The 20,391-nt window shown below is 44.3% G+C and overlaps 1 protein-coding gene across 2 annotated transcripts in view; it reads left to right on the forward strand.

Annotated features, from left to right (window-relative positions):
• Positions 1–17,811, forward strand: part of podxl2 (podocalyxin-like 2) — a 32,350-nt gene extending 14,539 nt beyond the window's left edge. For both annotated transcript variants that reach the window (XM_082967698.1, XM_045705631.2), the window contains exons 2-9: positions 3,584–3,724; positions 4,003–4,200; positions 6,332–7,035; positions 7,793–7,867; positions 9,951–10,107; positions 10,522–10,583; positions 13,367–13,546; positions 15,790–17,811. In XM_082967698.1, the coding sequence (XP_082823824.1) occupies positions 3,715–3,724; positions 4,003–4,200; positions 6,332–7,035; positions 7,793–7,867; positions 9,951–10,107; positions 10,522–10,583; positions 13,367–13,546; positions 15,790–16,044 (1,641 nt within the window). In that variant the 5' untranslated portion in view covers positions 3,584–3,714 and the 3' untranslated portion in view covers positions 16,045–17,811. The remainder of the gene's footprint in view (positions 1–3,583; positions 3,725–4,002; positions 4,201–6,331; positions 7,036–7,792; positions 7,868–9,950; positions 10,108–10,521; positions 10,584–13,366; positions 13,547–15,789) is intronic.
• Positions 17,812–20,391: the final 2,580 nt, after the last annotated feature.

Below are 20,391 nucleotides of genomic sequence, written 5' to 3' on the forward strand. Positions count from 1 at the left end.
AATCTACACCTCCATTAGGAACACTGGAATGTGAGATGTAATCTACCTCCATTAGGAACACTGGAATGTGAAATGTAATCTACACCTCCATTAGGAACACTGGAATGTGAGATGTAATCTACACCTCCTTTATAATGATAGAAACCCTCGTTATTTAGTTGAATGATTTTTCTATTTTCTATACAGCCTACACTTTTTCCTTCTGAACTTGTAACGTGAGTGGGACGGGTGTGGCAATGATCGCAAGATGGCTTCCAACGCAGTTCCACCTCCAACATTGCCAAAACATCCGCTAATCGGGTGTCTGCTATCGCCAGTTAACGCTTGATTTGATTGGACCTAGGCCATAGTCTTTCTCCTGTGACCTTCAAGTCTTGTCCTTGAAGCTAAATGTAGAATACAGCACTGTTGTTCACGTCAGCCCCTCGGTGATTAAGAGCTGCTTTCCAAATGGCACCCTGTTCCCTGCATAGTGCACTTCTTTTGACCAGAGCCACTATGTAGGTATTGGGGAGTCATTGGGAAGGTACCCAAGGTTAGCCACAGGCGAAGCCATGTGGGAACTTAGAGAGCACAGAGCCAGAGCAGTACTATGATAGTTGGCCAATAGCCCAGTGTAATGGATGTGGTTCAGTGGAACATGTTTCCATGATGCCGTATGTTGCCTGAGACCTGCCTGAAGGCTTGTGTTAGCTCCCTGAGTTTTAGCCTTTAGCTCGGCGGGCTAACACAAGCCGTATGGTGTGACTGTTCAGGAGACATAGGTTCAAACCCAGTTGATCACAGCAGCAGTGTTAGCCCACTGAGCTAAAACCAAGGCATGCTATGTAGCCTACCAACAGAGATGCCAACATAAACCCCTAAGCCCCTAGCCCCCTAAACTCCTAGCCCTTAAACCTCTAGCCCCTAAACCCCTAGCTCCTGTACCCCTAAACCCTTAGCCCCTGCAGACTGGCAAGTTAGCCAGTGGAGGGTTGGGGGTTTCTCGCTTCTGCTAACTTTTATTTCTGCATTAGCTGCTGAGAGGAAGAGACCCAGAAAAGTCACTTGCTGCTTGGCACTTGCTTCTGAACATCCGCTCTGGCTGTATCAGTGAAGGGATTTAAATGTTTACTTCTCTGTGAAGCTTTTTATCTTGCAGCTGGGGGGATTGGAGCTATTTAGCTGGTGGCTGGGAGAGATTGGAGTTTTTTTTATCTTGCAGCTGGGAGAGATTGGAACTTTTTATCTTGCAGCTGGGAGAGATTGGAACTTTTTAGCTGGTGGCTGGGAGGAATTGAAGCTTTTTAGCTTGTGGCTGGGAGAGATTGAAGCTTTTTAGCTTGCAGCTGGTAGAGATTGGAACTTTTTAGCTGGTGGCTGTGAGGAATTGAAGCTTTTTAGTTTGTGGCTGGGAGAGATTGAAGATGTTTAGCTTGCAGCTGGTAGAGATTGGAACTTTTTAGCTGGTGGCTGGGAGGATGGAAGATTTTTATCTTGTGGCTGGGAGGATTTGAAGATTTTTAGCTTGTGGCTGGGAGGGATTAAAGATTTTTAGCTTGTGGCTGGGAGGGATTGAAGATTTTTAGCTGGTGGCTGGGAGGGATTGAAGCTTTTTAGCTTGTGGCTAGGAGGGATTGAAGCTTTTTAGCTTGCAGCTGGTAGAGATTGGAACTTTTTAGCTGGTGGCTGGGAGGAATGAAGATTTTTATCTTGTGGCTGGGAGGGATTGAAGATTTTTAGCTGGTGGCTGGGAGGGATTGAAGATTTTTAGCTGGTGGCTGGGAGGGATTGAAGATTTTTAGCTTGTGGCTGGGAGGGATTGAAGATTTTTAGCTTGTGGCTGGGAGGGATTGAAGATTTTTTGCTTGTGGCTGGGAGGAATTGAAGATTTTTAGCTTGTGGCTGGGAGGGATTGAAGATTTTTAGCTGGTGGCTGGGAGGGATTGAAGATTTTTAGCTTGTGGCTGGGAGGTATTGAAGATTTTTAGCTTGTGGCTGGGAGGGATTGAAGATTTTTAGCTTGTGGCTGGGAGGGATTGAAGATTTTTAGCTGGTGGCTGGGAGGGATTGAAGATTTTTAGCTGGTGGCTGGGAGGGATTGAAGATTTTTAGCTTGTGGCTGGGAGGGATTGAAGATTTTTAGCTTGTGGCTGGGAGGAATTGAAGATTTTTAGCTTGTGGCTGGGAGGGATTGAAGATTTTTAGCTGGTGGCTGGGAGGGGTTGAAGATTTTTAGCTTGTGGCTGGGAGGTATTGAAGATTTTTAGCTTGTGGCTGGGAGGGATTGAAGATTTTTAGCTTGTGGCTGGGAGGAATTGAAGATTTTTGGCACATACAGTACCATGAGCCTCATTTTTTGCTTTGCTTAGGAGCCTCTGCTTTACACACACACACACACACACACACACACACACACACACACACACACACACACACACACACACACACACACACACACACACACACACACACACACACAAGTGATGTGTTTGAAGAGCCAGCAGAGACAGACAGAGCCACACCAGGAAGAGAACAGTGATGGGTTTGAGTTTTTATCAATGTGACAGAAGTTCTGCCAGCTCCACTGGCTTGTCCTTATCTAACTACAAGCCTCTGTGACTCTGCATATAAAAGCCACGGCTTGGTAAATGGAAAATGTGTTTTGAAGGAATAAACCTCTGTCTTGTCTTGGTAACTCTTTCTGCCATGTGGCTGGGCCGGTGTCCTGGCGTGGTGAAAAAGCCTGTTTTACAAGACTCCGTGACTCTGCATAGAGAAAGCCACGGCTAGGATGGAAAATGTGTTTGGGGAATATGGAATGAACCAGTTTTGGTAGTCTCTCTTAACAGACTGTTAACTTAATCGAGGTAGCTGGCCTGCGCACACAATATTTGGTTCTATGTTCCACGATTGGTATTTCTGTCTTGCCTTTTGGTGACACTTCTTGCCATGTGGTCGGTGACCTGGGCCTGGCCTGGTGACAGAGACACAGGGGATTAAGCTCAGTGTGACACCGTAGTGTAGTAAGCGTGTTCAGACAGTGTGGATTGTGATACTAAGCTGGTTGGACTCTAGGCCTTACTAAGCCATCTGGGACAGGCTGGGGTTAAGACTATGCTGCGGACAGGCAGCAGAATGCTGGGGTTAAGACTAGGCTGTGGACAGGCTGGGGACAGGCTGTGGACAGGCTGGGGTTAATAATAAGCTGGGGAAAGGCTGGGGTTGACTAGACTGGGGTTAAGGAGGCAGGGAAGTGGCAGTAGAGTGCACTAGACAGGAGAAAGTGTCTTAGCAGGTTAAGTGCTTAGTTACCTCATGTCCATCTGTCTCGGCCATGCCAGTGTCCTATCCTGTGGCAAGTCACATACAACAGCTGCTGTAAAATACACACGGGTCGTATAAGACAGTATGTAGCCACAATTTAACACTGTAGAAAAATCGCAGAGAACAAGGCTATTTGACTGCTATTTATTTTTCCAAAAAACGGTTGACAGTGAAAATCTTGTCTTGGTTTATTTCACAGCTGATTTAAGCTGGTACTTACCTGGTATTAACTAAGAACTGTGTGGAAATCTTTCTTTCCTTCACTCTTTCTTTCCAGGCTCCACACTGTTGTTCCTGTTGTCCTGTGACACCCTGTTGAGTGATGGACCACCCACCCTGCTGTCCACCTCCCAGCCCTCTCCTCTGTCCCTCATTGACCTGGACCTAGACGTGGAGGAGCAGCCTGAGATGATGACCGGTAGGTTAGAGAAGCGGGCCAGCAACCAGAGGGTTGCTGGTTCATTTCCAATATCCGACTGAAAAATCTGGTGGGGCATGGCAACCAGAGCCTCACTTGCATCAGTACCCTCGATGCAATCTCCTGTCGTTGTCGCTTTGAGCAAGGTATTTAACCCCTGAGAAACTGGTCCAAGGAGAGTGTTTGTGTCTTTGGGGTTGGGCTATAAGCAAAATACAAATGTCTGTGGATTGACAATAATAAATCAAGACAGTAAAGTATCATTTTTTTCTCTGTAGTTCCAGGCAGCCCGACCACGGTACCAGGCCTAACCTCACAGGGAAGGGAGACCTCCCAGCAGGACACGTCCCAGGAGTCCTCAGGGTTCTTCAGTGAGGACGGTGAAGACAACAAGCCTCTCCAGTCCTCTGTTAACCTCTGGGACAATGACAGAGACCAAGTCAACATCACTGATCTAGACAGGAAGTCCCTCAGAGGTACGTAGACTATGTATATGACAGTGGTATGTCCTTCCTGTCAGACTTCAGAGTTCCCCTGCTACATCTTATCCATTATTTCGTGCCAAGGACAGGAGAAGGACAGGGAACACCCTTGATAGCGGGAATACATGGCAGCAGGTAACATGTCTCAAACTGCAGCACTAGACACGCTGTAGAAGTGAGTATGGTATTGCTGAAATGGGTATAGTTAGGCTCAGTACTGTTTATTTTGGTAGGCTGGGCACAGGCAGAGCACTGCAGAGAAAGTGGAGTCTGATTCGTTGCATTATGCAGAAGGGGGAATGGGAATATCTTTCACTGCCCAAACAGGCACACACAGGCCAAAGTGGCAGACCTGGGTTCAAATGATATTTGAAATAATTTCAAATACTTGATCTGTGCCTGATTGAACTCGCCTATCTTAAAAGACAAATGGAATAGTCCCAAAACTGCAAATCCCCGCGCACCTGGTACTCCAGGCAGGCTAGAGGAGACACTAAAATATCTGAATGATTTCAGTTACTATTTGAACCCAGGTCTGTACCGCGGTGACAGATGGGATTCCACGCTGCAGATATCGGGTGGAGTCGACTTTCAGGCAGAAAGCATCAGCAGCAGTTTATTCTCTGTAGCCTCTTGTTGTTATGTAGCCTAGCTTAGCCTGGTGGTTCAATCTATAGGAGTTGGCAAGACAGCACAAACACATCTGGGACCAGGCTATGGTTTTGGAACCGAGTCTGTTTGTGTTTTAGCTAGGTCCTCTCTGTCTTTGTTCGTTCAACGTCATGACGAACATGAATGACTCGACAGAGATAGAAGAGTTACAGTGTCTACTGTACAGTACCAGACTCATTGTTATGCCAGTTGTCTTTCAGCATTAGCTCAGTCCTCCTCTCTTTCTTAGTACTAAGCCTCTCTCTTTAACCCACTGAACTCAGAGATCACTGAACAGATGACACAAAGGAATCCATGTGGGACATGCTGTCACTCTCAGTTTTCTATTCCAGGACGATAGGTTTAATCTGTGTCTGGCAAATCGTTTCTAAATGTACATCATGTTTCAATGGGACTGACTGTAATTCTGGGGGGGCTGCCACCCAGCCTATTGTAATCCAAGCAACACTAGTTTCAAGTTTCAAGTTTATTGTTATGTGTGCAAGTACAGTGAAATGCCTTTCTTGCAAGCTCTTTCCCAACAATGCAGTAATCAATATCAGTACAAAAAAATATTATTAATATAAAGTAAAGTAGAACAAAAACACATGAGAAATAGAAATAAGAAGAACAGGAGAAATGAAGTAAGCTATATACAGGCTCAGTTCTAGGGCCAGTGCTGATAATGTGACGGGATACTGGACTGGTGGAGGTAGATAGGGGTAAGGGGACTAGGCATCAGGATATATGGTAAACAGAGTAGCAGCAGCGTATATAATGATTGTATGTGAGTGTGTGTGTGTGTATATGTGAGCAAATTAAGTGTGTGTGTGTATGTGTGAATGAGTGTGTAGAGATCTGTGAGTGTCCCCCAAAAAATTGTCAATACATGTAGTCCGTATAGCCCTTTTGTTAGCTATACACCAGTCTTATGGCTTGGCGATAGAAGCTGTTCAGGAGCCTGTTGGTGTCAGACTTGCCGTTCGGAAGCAGAGAGAACAGTCTATTGCTTGGGTGGCTGGAGTCTTCAACAATTTTCCGGGCCTTCCTTTAACACCGCCTGGATGACAGGTAGCTCGGGCCCCAGTGATATACTGGACTGTCCGCACCACCCTCTGTAGCGCCATGCGATCGAAGGCGGTGCAGTTGCCATACCAAGTAGTGATGCAGCCAGTCAAGATGCTCTCAATGGTGCAGCTGTATAACTCTTTTGAGGATTTGAGGGCTCATGCCAAACTTTTTCGGTAGGGATTGACATTCCTGTCTGTGTTGTGGATAATACATCTGTCCCAGTCACACTGACACATGTCACATCACAGAGTTAAAGAGCCTTCCTGAGTTAAACCTAATCTGTTACCACATTCCAAATAAAACAACAAGTAATTCATAGGTTATTACTGTGTGTACTAGTAAATACCTGGTCATCTCTGTACTGTAAAATCAAGTACTACCATTTCTTCTTGATTTTTCTCAGGTTACAGTCAAACCCTCTCCCAGTCCTCCACCTCTCCTATGGAGGAACCCAGACAGGGGAACCACACTTCTCCTTTCATGACTGCGATGGAGAACCTGGAGCGGGAGTTATGGGAGATGGAGAGAGAGTCCAGCGGCCTCCCCGTAGAGCTTGGCTATGCCCAGAACCTGGGCCTGTCTAGCACCACCACCATCCCTGTTGCTGACCCGGTGTTTCCTGTAGAATCCACCACCTTAGACCCACAATATGTCCCAGTACACGGGGGCCAGGAATCACCTCCTGGGGACACAGTCGAGGTAGAGGAAGAGGAGATGGATGGGGAGATGAAGAGGGAGAGTCCCACCACTGAGCCTGACGTCTCCATCGCCACCTCCAGACCCACCCTCCCAGAGGTGGGTGTCTTCCCCAGCTTTGGGCCCCTCCAGCCGGACAACACTCATACAGAAGACCGGGAGGAGGTGTTGGAGGAAGAGGATGAAGAGGAAGAGGAGACAGTGGTCCTTGGAGGACCTGGGAGTGACAGGGGAAGAGGAGGGGCCATCTCTCCCCTGACCACGGCCCCCTCTGCTTCTTTGGCCCCCACAGTCGGCTTCACAGAGGAGGGCCAGGAGGAGGAGGAGGAGAGGAGGCAGGAGGAGCAGGAGGTCAAACATGGAGGAACAGAGCTGTTAACAGAGACAGAGCTCTCACAGGAGATACAGCAGGTACAGGTACAGGTATAGGTTCAGGTACAGGTTCAGGTACAGGTTCAGGTACGGGTTTGGGTACGGGTTCAGGTACGGGTTCAGGTTCAGGTATGGGTACAGGTACGGGTTCAGGTACGGGTTCAGGTACGGGTTCAGGTTCAGGTATGGGTACAGGTACGGGTTCAGGTACGGGTTCAGGTACGGGTTCAGGTTCAGGTACGGGTACAGGTATGGGTTCAGGTACAGGTTCAGGTTCAGTTTCAGGTATAGGTTCAGGTTCAGGTACTGGTTCAGGTATAGGTTCAGGTACGGGTTCAGGTACAGGTATAGGTTCAGGTTCAAGTACGGGTTCAGGTACGGGTACAGGTTCAGGTACGGGTTTGGGTACGGGTACAGGTTCAGGTACGGGTTCAGGTACAGGTACGGGTTCAGGTATGGGTACAGGTTCAGGTACGGGTTCAGGTACAGGTACGGGTTCAGGTATGGGTACGGGTTCAGGTAACGGTTCAGGTACAGGTACGGGTTCAGGTAACGGTTCAGTAGTATCTCTCATCTAGTTCAGTAAACTATGATCATATGATGAGTAACCTGAGACCTGAAGACTCTGTTAGCTCCTTGAGGTAATGCCCAAGCTTTAGTTCAGCGGGTTAACACTAAGGAGACTCTAGTTTGAACCCACTCTGTCACACTATTGAACTGTATATTTTGAGGGTTGTGATTGGTTTAACAACCTCATACTTGCTCATATTAACTCCTCTCTTCGTGTAACCACCAGGTGATCTGTGTGGACTGGAGCGATCTGGCTGGGAAGGGCTACATCATCCTCAACATGTCAGACAGCGTTGACTGTGTGAGTACCACAACGTTGAGGACCATAACGTGACTAACTAAACTCAGCAAAAAAATAAACGTCCTCTCACTGTCAACTGCGTTTATTTTCAGCAAATTTAACATGTGTAAATATTTGTATGAACATATCAAGATTCAACAACTGAGACATAAACTGAACAAGATCCACAGACATGTGACTAACAGAAATGAAATAATGTGTCACTGAACAAAGGGGGGGGTCAAATCAAAAGTAACAGTGAGTATCTGGTGTGGCCACCAGCTGCATTAAGTACTGCAGTGCATCTCCCCCTCAGACTACACCAGATTTGCCAGTTCTTGCTGTGAGATGTTACCCCACTCTTCCACCAAGGCACCTGCAAGTTCCCGGACATTTCTGGAGGAATGACCCTAGCCCTCACCCTCCGATCCAACAGGTCCAAGACGTGCTCAAACGGATTGAGATCCGGGCTCTTCACTGGCCATGGCAGAACACTGACATTCCTGTCTTGCAGGAAATCACGCACAGAACGAGCAGTATGGCTGGTGGCATTGTCATGCTGGAGTGTCATGTCAGGATGAGTCTGCAGTAAGGGTACCACATGAGGGAGGAGGATGTCTTCCCTGTAACGCACAGCGTTGAGATTGTCTGCAATGACAAAAAGCTCAGTCCGATGATGCTGTGAAGTTATTTGGATTTTTACGAATTATCTTTGAAAGACAGGGTCCTGAAAAAGGGACGTTTCTTTTTGTGCTGAGTTTACATCATACCGATTTTATAGGACCATAGTAATGCAGCACTATATTGTTGCTGTTTCTTAGACAATTCCCTACAATAATTTCATGCCTACTAGTTGAATCTATAATTGAATCAATATGGCATGATGGGATGCCATCAGATGGTAGCCTGGTTAAACTGTAGTGAGTGTAGTGTTCAGTCTGTTTTTAACCAGGCTAGCCAATTGATTCAGATTAGCTCCATTGTTGTCCTTCACTGTGAGACAAACAGGAGCTAACAGACAGACAGAAGACAGCCCTTTCTGTCCTCTGACAGTTGGTCCTTAAACACAACATCCTCCTCGCCATCCGTCACACCCCCTCCATCACCCAAGAGTCTTCAGTCACCATGGAAACAGCACAAAGCAATGCGATTATAATCAATGTGACCTTTTGGGTTGTCACGCCAACCGCTGCAGAGTAACCAGTAGTACCCAGCAGGGAGGAAGAGAGAAACTCTCAGATCCACAGAACGACATGTTTTGTTTTGGAAACAGCAGCTCCTACACAGGAGTGTGATTAATTCAACACCATACTTGGCAGTATATTGATTTATTAAAACATGCATGCAATGACAACAACAGACAACATCACCACCTGGACTTCTCTTTTATCCTCCACTGTTAAACAGTTGTGTATTTGTTTGTCTGTCTGTCTGTTTACTCTACCCTATCCTCAGTCCCCAGATCGTTTTTGTATCTGCTAGTTACTTAACTTCATAGGAGTTGGTTAAAAGCACAAAGCAAACTGATCTGACAACAACCAGGCTACCTGGTTCACCTGTTTTCACTGTGACCGTGACCTTTGACCTCTCCTGTTGTTGTTATCAGGATGAGATCCGTGTGGAGAGTGGGGACCGGCTCCTGGAGCTGCACTGTTAGAAAAAAGGGTTCCAAAAGGGTTCTTCAGCTGTCCCCATAGGAGAACCCTTTTGGATTCCATGTAGACCCCTCTGTAAAAAGGGCTCTACATGGGGTTCTACCTGGAACAAAAAGGGTTCTTCAAACTGTTCTCTTATGGGGAAAGCCGAAGAACCCTTTTAGGTTCTAGATACATTCTAGAACCTAAACCTACATACATTAAATAACACTTTGAAGAACCCTTTTTGGTTCCATGTAAAACCATTTTGGTTCCAGGTAGAACTATTTTGGGTTCCATGTAGAATCATTTCACATAGGGTACAACATGGAACCCAAAAGGGTTCTACCTGGAACCAAAAAGGGTTCTCCTATGGGGACAACCGAAGAACCCTTTTGGAGTGTAGCTTTTAAGTGTAGAGACAGCCTTCTCTAACTAACTAACTTTTCCCTAACCCTGTGACATCTCAGGATGAGTTCCGTGAGGAGAGTGGGGACCGGCTCCTGGAGCTACTAGAAACAGCCTTCTCTAGGAAGATGGACAGTCCTCAGGGCTCCTGGCTCATCTCTCTCTCTAAACCCACCATGCAGGACCACCAGCTGCTCATCACACTGGCCAGCGAACACGGTAAGAGGACGTCTACAGACATACTGTATAACATCATTGGGTAGGACCTATGGCTGTGTGTAGGACCCAGCTCTGGTTCACTTTCTCCCTTCACTCAAGTTCCAGACCTACTTATGAGCATGTTTCTACTGGAGATCATTAGGGAATGTGGTCCCGTGTGGCTCAGTTGGTAGAGCATGGTGTTTGCAACGCCAGGGTTGTGGGTTCGATTCCCACGGGGGACCAGTATGAAAAAAAAGAACAAAAAACATGTATGAAATGCATTCACTACTGTAAGTAGCTCTGGATAAGAGTGTCTGCTAAATGACTAAAATGTAAATTTTGAGTCAAGTTTTTCTGGAGTGGAGTACAAAACTTGCTTACTTGGGCTTGTGCATATTATTTATTTATTTCTGAAATCTGCCTGTCTTTTAGGAGTTATTGCCACCAAGGATGTGCTGTCGATGTTAGGGGAGATAAGGAAAGGTTTACACAAGGTAAGATGCTTTTGTTCCTTGGAATTTACAACCTTATATATGTTACAGCTGTACAGTAGTTTGTTAGTCTGATCCACATCGTAGGAGTAGACTGAGCACAAACAGCACCTCTGGGACCAGGCTAGTAATTCATCTGTCTGGACCAGGCTAGTAATTCATCTGTCTGGACCAGGCTAGTAATTCATCTGTCTGGACCAGGCTAGTAATTCATCTGTCTGGACCAGGCTAGTAATTCATCTGTCTGGACCAAGGTAGTACAGTGCCTTGCAAAAGTATTCACCCCCCTTGGCATTTTTCCTATATTTTTGCCTTACAACCTGGAATTAAAATAGATTTTTGGGGGGTTTGTATCATTTGATTTACACTTTGAAGATGCAAAATATTTTTTCTTGTAAAACAAACAAGAAATAAGACAAAAACACTGAAAACTTGAGCGTGCATAACTATTCACCCCCACAAAGTCAATACTTTGTAGAGCCACCTTTTGCAGCAATTATAGCTGCAAGTCTCTTGGAATATGTCTCTATAAACTTCGCACATCTAGCCACTGGGATTTTTACCCATTCTTGAAGGCAAAACTGCTCCAGCTCCTTCAAGTTGGATGGGTTCCTGTTTGTCTGTCTGTCTGTTTACTCTACCCTATCCTCAGGCCCCAGATCTGTTTTTGTTTCTGCTAGTTACTTAACTTCATAGGAGTTGGTTAAAAGCACAAAGCAAACTGATCTGACAACAACCAGGCTACCTGGTTCACCTGTTTTCACTGTGACCGTGACCTTTGACCTCTCCTGTTGTTGTTATCAGGATGAGATCCGTGTGGAGAGTGGGGACCGGCTCCTGGAGCTACACTGTTAGAAAAAAGGGTTCCAAAAGGGTTCCAAAAGTTCAGCTGTCCCCATAGGAAAACCCTTTTTGGTTCCAGGTAGATCCCTCTGTAAAAAGGGCTCTACATGGGGTTCTACCTGGAACAAAAAGGGTTCTTCAAATTGTTTTCCTATGGAGACAGCCGAAGAACCCTTTTAGATTCTAGACACAATCTAGAACCAAAAACGGTTCTTCGGCTGTCCCCATAAAATAACACTGAAGAACCCTTTTTGGTTCCATGTAAAACCATTTTGGTTCCAGGTAGAACTCTTTTGGGTTCCACGTAGAATCATTTCACATAGGGTACAACATGGAACCAAAAGGTTTCTACCTGGAACCAAAAAGGGTTCTCCAATGGGGACAGCCAAAGAACCCTTTTGGAGTGTACAGCAATCTTTAAGTCATACCACAGATTCTCAATTGGTTGGATTGAGGTCTGGGCTTTGACTAGGCCATTCCAAGACATTTAAATGTTTCCCCTTAAACCACTCGAGTGTTGCTTTAGCAGTATGCTTAGGGTCATTGTCCTGCTGGAAGTTGAACCTCCGTCCCAGTCTCAAATCTCTGGAAGACTGAAACAGGTTTCCCTCAAGAATTTCCCTGTATTTAGCGCCATCATTCCTTCAATTCTGACCAGTTTCCCAGACCCTGATGATGAAAAACATCCCCACAGCATTTGTTTAACCTTAATTTAACTAGGCAAGTCAGTTATGAACAAATTCTTATTTGCAATGACGGCCTAGGAACAGTGGGTTAACTGCCTTGTTCAGGGGCAGAGCGACAGATTTTTACCTTGTCAGCTCGGGGATTCGATCTTGCAACCTTTCGGTTACTAGTTCAACGCTCTAACCACTAGGCATGATGCTGCCACCACCATGCTTCACTGTGGGGATATGGTGTTCTCGGGGTGATGAGAGGTGTTGGGTTTGTGCCAGACACAGCGTTTTCCTTGATGGCCAAAAACCTCAGTTTTAGTCTCATCTGACCAGAGTATCTTCTTCCATATGTTTGGGTAGTCTCCCACATGCCTTTTGGCAAACACCGAATGTGTTTGCTTATTTTTTTCTTTAAGCAATGTTTTTTTTCTGGCCACTTCCATAAAGCCCAGCTCTGTGGAGTGTACGGCTTAACGTGGTCCTATGGATAAATACTCTAATCTCCGCTGTGGAGCTCCTTCAGAGTTATCTTTGGTCTCTTTGTTTCCTCTCTGATTAATGCCCTCCTTGCCTGGTCCTTGAGTTTTGGTGGGCGGCCCTCTCTTGGCAGGTTTGTTGTAGTGCCATATTCTTTCCATTTGTTAATAATGGATTTAATGGTGCTCCGTGGGATGTTCAACGTTTCAGATATTTATTTATAACTCAACCCTGATCTGTACTTCGGCACAACTTTGTCCCTGACCTGTTTGGAGAGCTCCTTGGTCTTCATGGTGCCGCTTGCTTGGTGGTGCCCCTTGCTTAGTGGTGTTGCAGACTCTGGGGCCTTTCAGAATAGGTGTATATATACTGAGATCATGTGACAGATCATGTGACACTTAGATTGCACACAGGTGGACTTTATTTAACTAATTATGTGACTTCTGAAGGTAATTGGTTGCACCATATCTTATTTAGGGGCTTCATAGCAAAGGGAGTGAATACATATGCACTCACCACTTTCCCATTAAAACATTTTTTGAATTTTTTTAAACAAGTAATTTTTTTTCATTTCACTTCACTAATTTGGACAATTTTGTGTGTGTCCATTACATGAAATCCAAATAAAAATATTTTTAAATTACAGGTCGTAATGCAACAAAATAGGAAAAACGGCAAGGGGGGTGAATACTTTTGCAAGGCACTGTATATTCATCTGTCAGGACCAGGCTACTAATGAATCTGTCTGGATGAAACTGAACTTTTCCATATGTCTGGTTCTGGTTCCAGATTGGCATCCAGAGCTACAGCAGTGCTAGCACCTGTCACTCCAGACCCAGTCAGACGCGTAGTGACTACGGGAAGCTGTTTGTGGTCCTGGTGATCATAGGTTCTGTCTGTCTGGTCATCATCGCATCTGGTCTAATCTATATCTGCTGGCAGAGACGCCTGCCTAAGCTGAAGACTAGGGTAAGAAATTTGAGGCACTTCATGATGAAGGAAGTGATTGCTACGGGGCGATAGTCGTTTAGCTCAGTTACCTTAGCTTTCTTGGGAAAGGAACAATGGTGGCCCTCTTGAAGCTTGTGGGAAGAGCAGACTGGGATAGGGATTGATTGAATATGTGCGTAATCACACCAGCCAGCTGGTCTGCACGTGCTCTAAGGACGCGGTTAGGGATGCCGTCTGGGCCGGCAGCCTTGCGAGGGTTAACACATTTAAATGTTTTACTCATGTTGGATGCGGTGAAGGAGAGCCTGCAGGTTTTGGTAGCGGGCCGTGTCAGCTTGATAACTGCCTAAACTGAAGACTAGGGTAAGACCAGCTTGATAACTGCCTAAACTGAAGACTAGGGTAAGACCAGCTTGATAACTGCCTAAGCTAGAGACTAGGGTAAGACCAGCTTGATAACTGCCTAAGATGAAGACTAGGATAAGACCAGCTTGATAACTGCCTAAACAGAAGACTAGGGTAAGACCAGCTTGATAACTGCCTAAGCTAGAGACTAGGGTAAGACCAGCTTGATAACTGCCTAAGATGAAGACTAGGGTAAGACCAGCTTGGTAACTGCCAAAGCTGAATACTATAGGGAAGACCAGCTTGATAACTGCCTAAGCTGAAGACTATAGGGAAGACCAGCTTGATAACTGCCTAAACAGAAGACTAGGGTAAGACCAGCTTGATAACTGCCTAAGCTGAAGACTAGGGTAAGACCAGCTTGGTAACTGCCTAAGATGAAGACTAGGGTAAGACCAGCTTGATAACTGCATAAGCTGAAGACTAGGGTAAGACCAGCTTGGTAACTGCCTAAGATGAAGACTAGGGTAAGACCAGCTTGATAACTGCCTAAACAGAAGACTAGGATAAGACCAGCTTGATAACTGCCTAAGCTAGAGACTAGGATAAGACCAGCTTGATAACTGCCTAAACAGAAGACTAGGATAAGACCAGCTTGATAACTGCCTAAACTGAAGACTAGGATAAGACCAGCTTGATAACTGCCTAAGCTGAAGACTAGGATAAGACCAGCTTGATAACTGCCTAAGCTAGAGACTAGGGTAAGACCAGCTTGATAACTGCCTAAGCTAGAGACTAGGATAAGACCAGCTTGATAACTGCCTAAGCTAGAGACTAGGGTAAGACCAGCTTGATAACTGCCTAAGCTAGAGACTAGGATAAGACCAGCTTGATAACTGCCTAAGCTAGAGACTAGGATAAGACCAGCTTGATGACTGCCTAAACTGAAGACTAGGGTAAGACCAGCTTGATGACTGCCTAAGCTAGAGACTAGGGTAAGACCAGCTTGATAACTGCCTAAGCTAGAGACTAGGGTAAGACCAGCTTGATGACTGCCTAAGCTAGAGACTAGAGTAAGACCAGCTTGATGACTGCCTAAGCTAGAGACTAGGGTAAGACCAGCTTGATGACTTGGAAAGTGCTAGTCATTGTTTTGTTAGGAACGAATGCATTGTAGAGGAGTTATTGGTGTGTTGTGCATGCTGTATACTACACACGCACGCACGCACACACGCACGCACGCACGCACGCACGCACGCACGCACACACACACACACACACACACACACATACAAACTCACAAACTCCCAAACCCACTTGCACAGCCAACGCTCCGCTCCTGTCTCACGTACTGTATACATGTAGAGACATTAAACACTTTCCATTTATTTTATACAGTTTTTCACACTGTGTGTATTCATATAGTGGATTATTCACATAGTTTATTCTAATATATCTACTAATGTACGTGGCATTTTGTTACACTATTTAAATACACCACGTATTTATATAGTTCACTGTAATATATTTCCTGCTGTACATATCATTCTTAGTACATATTGTTGGTGTACATACTCATACATTGTATTTGGATTACTGACAGTGTTATTTGGTTTGTTAATTGGATATTCCTTCTGACATTCTTGATTTCTCGTTTCTAGTTTTGGATTATTTGTGTACTTGTGTGACATTTGAATGCACTGTTAGGAGCTATTAACATAACGAGGATTTCGCTGCACCGCTATAACATCTGTTAAACTGTGTACTCGACCAATAAACTTTGATTAGATTTGGATTTCATTTGACTAGTTTTACCAATGCAACAAAAGACTTGCATTCCAGTTTGTTCATGTTTAAGTCATTTTATATTATTGATGTTATTAAAACATTTTTTTTTTCTCCTGGTCTCTCCGAAGACTCGAGGTGAGGAGCTCCATTTTGTGGAGAACGGCTGCCATGACAACCCCACCCTGGACGTGACGAGTGACGGAGGGCAGCCAGAGATGCAGGAGAAGAAACACCACCATTACCATCATGCTAACGGACTGACGGCTGGGACCGGGTCTGGGGGGATGGCCGGGGGGGAGGGAGGGAGCAGTGGCTGGCAGGTCCTGGTCAACAAACCTGGAGGGAAGGAAGAGGATAATATGGAAGAGGACACACACCTTTAGTAAAGAGAAGAAGAAGAGTGAAGGAGGATGGAAAAAAGGTAGCCTGGATCCAGATCTGTTTGTGCTGTCTTGCCGACTTCTTATAGTCATTGTCACATTTGGCTTGGTAAAGACGGCACAAACAGATCTGGGAGTCGGACTAGGCTAGAAAGAGAACTCATGATGAAGAAGCAAAAAAAACATCAGTGTTGTGAAACTTGTGAATGCATCGGCTGTCAAATTAGAAACACACACACAAAGTAAATTAATCAGAAGAAACAACTTCTTTAAGCTACTTAGATGTTTTATCTATTGACTATGATTATATGATTATATGATATGGACTTGATCATCTACTCTGCTTTTTTGTCAACTAAGCATGATTCACATCTATTACTAAACACTGTACAGCTACAGGGACTTTTCAGAATGTTGAAACATTGAATGTTAGAATATCCAATCTGAATGAATAGAGGAGATATCCCTCTGTTATGAGTATGAATGTTCGTAGTGGAACTGTTGAAGTTAGGATATTGTATTTAACATGTTGAATGCAGACTTAAACGCTATATGCTAGCTATTCTGTATTATGTAAAGTTGGAATGGCTGCTCTGCATCTGGTCAGTTCACACTGATCTTAGTTCGAAATCACACAATAATTTGGAGGCATCCATTACTCCCAGCCTCCTTACAATCAAGAATAAGTCAACAAAATAACTAGTTTGGTTGCCGGATCTGATTGCTTTAGTAAACTGATCTCTGGCTGCTGTGGCATGGTAACAAACAAGGGGTTGGCTAAAGCACAAGCACATCTGGCAACCAGACTGCCAAACAACAGAGGGAGGCTGGCAGTATTTAAAATGCTTTCAGTTATAGTTATATATATCACACTGAATTATCTGATTATAAGCACAGCTAATATTGTTTTGGGCTATTAACTAGAAGTGAAGGCCTGTAAATATGAATGTAATTTGAAGTCATGCTGCTATAATTTCTTCTGTGGCGTTAATGACATTCTGTCATTTAAATGTGAACTATATATCTTCTCTGCCTGACAGTATTGCCACTGCTTCAAAATGGTGGGATATGTTTTTAGTGCACAGTCAGCTTGAGGTCAGCTTATTTTACAGAAAGGGAACAATATCACCAAGCAGGCATGCTGGCACACATCGCCCATAGCCTACACTGTGCTTGGCCTATAAGTATTTGAAATGCTTAAATCAGTAACACAAGCTAAAACTGTTTTGTGTGTGTGTGTGGGGGGGGGGGTGTTAGCTTCCAAAAATAGTATATTGTAGGGATAGGCTACTAAACTAATGCTGTCCCCTCCTCGTTTGTTGTATTTCGCATGACTAAACAAGCAGATAGCCACTATGTGTTTTAAATTCTGTATTGGAGGGTTGACCTCGCCAGGGTTGTGTTCATTAGGCATCAAACGGAAGAAAACTGACTGAATCAGGGAGGGACTACTTGACTTGTCCAATAAGAAACACACATTTTCATATTCCGTTGCAGGATGTTTTAAAACATTTTCCGTTGCGTTCCCTAATGAACACGACAGAGGAAAGTTCAGAGAATAGGAGAACCAATTATTTATATATACACTAAATGACTGATAGGGGGCGCTGTGTTGAAGCCTCCGTGCCTCCATCTTGGTACTCCTCCTCCATTGTAATGACGCCAATGAGCAGCCATCTTGGTACTCCTCCATTGTAAAACATTTTTTGTGAAGCTATATAAATCCATTTATTAATGTCTACATTCGTTATAAATTATATTATGTGAGCTAAACATATATATATATATATATATATATATATATATATATATATATATATATATATATATATAAAAACATACTATTTAGAGATTACTAATGTTACTGTCCCCACTACAACAACAAAAATTACTTTAAAATGTAATTTTGTCCTTGAACATTTAATTGAAATACTGTAGAATTCCATTCATTCCTGTGGAGGACTGCTCTTACTGGGGAGTACCAGCATGGCGTCCCGAAGGCTTCAAAACCTCTCAATGGCCAATACATAGCATTGGTCTGAGAAATCAGCAGTAGGTCTATGTGGGCTGCTCCGATGTATTGCTCGTGCAGTGTTGTCTCTATCCACTTGAAAGCTACACTGCGATAAGTGTGGCTCAGTGTCGTTAAAATGTCGATGTTATTGATGAAGTAATATCGCATCTTTGAGTGTCATCAAGTTTTGTGTGTGTTATTTCTATTAGAAGTGTACTGACCTTGTCCCCAGGCTCCATTGCTACGACAGAAAGAAAGGGAGATGGCTGGAGACGAGATTAGAAGATTTGTTATTTTGATTTATAAATGAACATGATTTCTAGTTTTTCCCCACAACTTTTTGTGCGAAATTTTGTTTTTTTAAACTCATATTAGTTTTCATTAATCTTTCACTGTTTTGGATTTATGTATCATGTAATATATAGAAAATAAACGTTTGGGAAATGTTCCTTTGGTAGGACTGCTTACAGCCTTTGTGATATTGTAAAATGCTACAATAGCACCATCTAGTGTATACTATAAAAGTAAACTCCCCGTTCTGGAAGCATGTGTTCTTGAATCTGAATATTCATGACTTTTTGGCATGGCTTGAACACACCATCTGAGTTGTTAGTGATGGCTTGATGATGTCAGCTGACTGCTTGATGGCTTGACGATGTCAGCTGATTGGTTGATGATGGCTTGATGATGTCAGCTCATTGGTTGAAGATGGCTTGACAATGTCAGCTGATTGGCCCAATAGATGATAAGAAACAATGTCAACAAGGTTTTGTTTGCTGATTTTATTTATTATTTATTTATTTAACCTTTATTTAACCAGACAAGTCAGTTAAGAACACATTCTTATTTACAATGACGGCCTACCAAAAGGCAAAAGGCCTCCTGCGGGGAAGGGGGGCGGGGATAAAAAAATATATACATATATTTTTATCCCCGCCCCCTTCCCCGCAGGAGGCCTTTTGCCTTTTGGTAGGCCGTCAATGTAAATAAGAATGTGTTCTTAACTGACTTGTCGTATATAAAAATTTGAACAAAACACACATCATGACAAGAGAGACAACACTACATAAAGAGAGACCTAAGACAACAACATAGCAGGCAGCAACACATGACAACACAGCATGGTAGCAACACAACATGACAACAACATGGTAGCAGCACAAAACATGGTACAAACATTATTGGGCACAGACAACAGCACAAAGGGCAAGGTAGAGACAACAATACATCACGCAAAGCAGCCAAAACTGTCGGTAAGAGTGTCCACGATTGAGTCTTTTAATGAAGAGATTGAGATAAAACTGTCCAGTTTGAGTGTTTGTTGCAGCTCGTTCCAGTCACTAGCTGCAGCGAACTGACAAGACGTGCAACCCAGGGATGTGTGTGCTTTGGGGACCTTTAACAGAATGTGACTGGTAGAACAGGTGTTGTATGTGGAGGATGAGGGCTGCAGTAGGTATCTCAGATAGGGGGGAGTAAGGCCTAAGAGGGTTTTATAAATAAGCGTCAACCAGTGGGTCGATGGGTATACAGAGATGACCAGTTAACAGAGGAGTATAGAGTGCAGTGATGTGTCCTATAAGGAGCATTGGTGGCAAATCTGATGGCCGAATGGTAAAGAACATCTAGCCGCTCGAGAGCACCCTTACCTGCCGATCTATAAATTATGTCTCCGTAATCTAGCATGGGTAGGATGGTCATCTGAATCAGGGTTAGTTTGGCAGCTGGGGTGAAAGAGGAGCGATTACAATAGAGGAAACCAAGTTTAGATTTAACTTTAGCCTGCAGCTTTGATATGTGCTGAGAGAAGGACAGCGTACCATCTAGCCATACTCCCAAGTGCTTGTATGAGGTGACTACAGTACCTCAAGCTCTAAACCCTCAGAGGTAGTAATAACACCTGTGGGAAGAGGGGCATTCTTCTTACCAAACCACATGACCTTTGTTTTGGAGGTGTTCAGAACAAGGTTAAGGGTAGAGAAAGCTTGTTGGACACTAAGAAAGCTTTGTTGTAGAGCATTTAACACAAAATCCGGGGAGGGGCCAGCTGAGTATAAGACTGTATCATCTGCATATAAATGGATGAGAGCTTCCTACTGCCTGAGCTATGTTGTTGATGTAAATTGAGAAGAGTGTGGGGCCTAGGATTGAGCCTTGGGGTACTCCCTTGGTGACAGGTAGTGGCTGAGACAGCAGTTTTTCAGACTTTTTACACTGCACTCTTTGAGAGAGGTAGTTAGCAAACCAGGCCATAGACCCCTCAGAGACACCAATACTCCTTAGCCGGCCCACAAGAATGGAATGGTCTACCGTATCAAAAGCTTTGGCCAAGTCAA

The sequence above is a fragment of the Salmo salar genome, chromosome 22, assembly GCF_965601325.2.
Source record: "Salmo salar chromosome 22, fSalSal1, whole genome shotgun sequence".
Classification (NCBI taxonomy): Eukaryota; Metazoa; Chordata; class Actinopteri; order Salmoniformes; family Salmonidae; genus Salmo; species Salmo salar.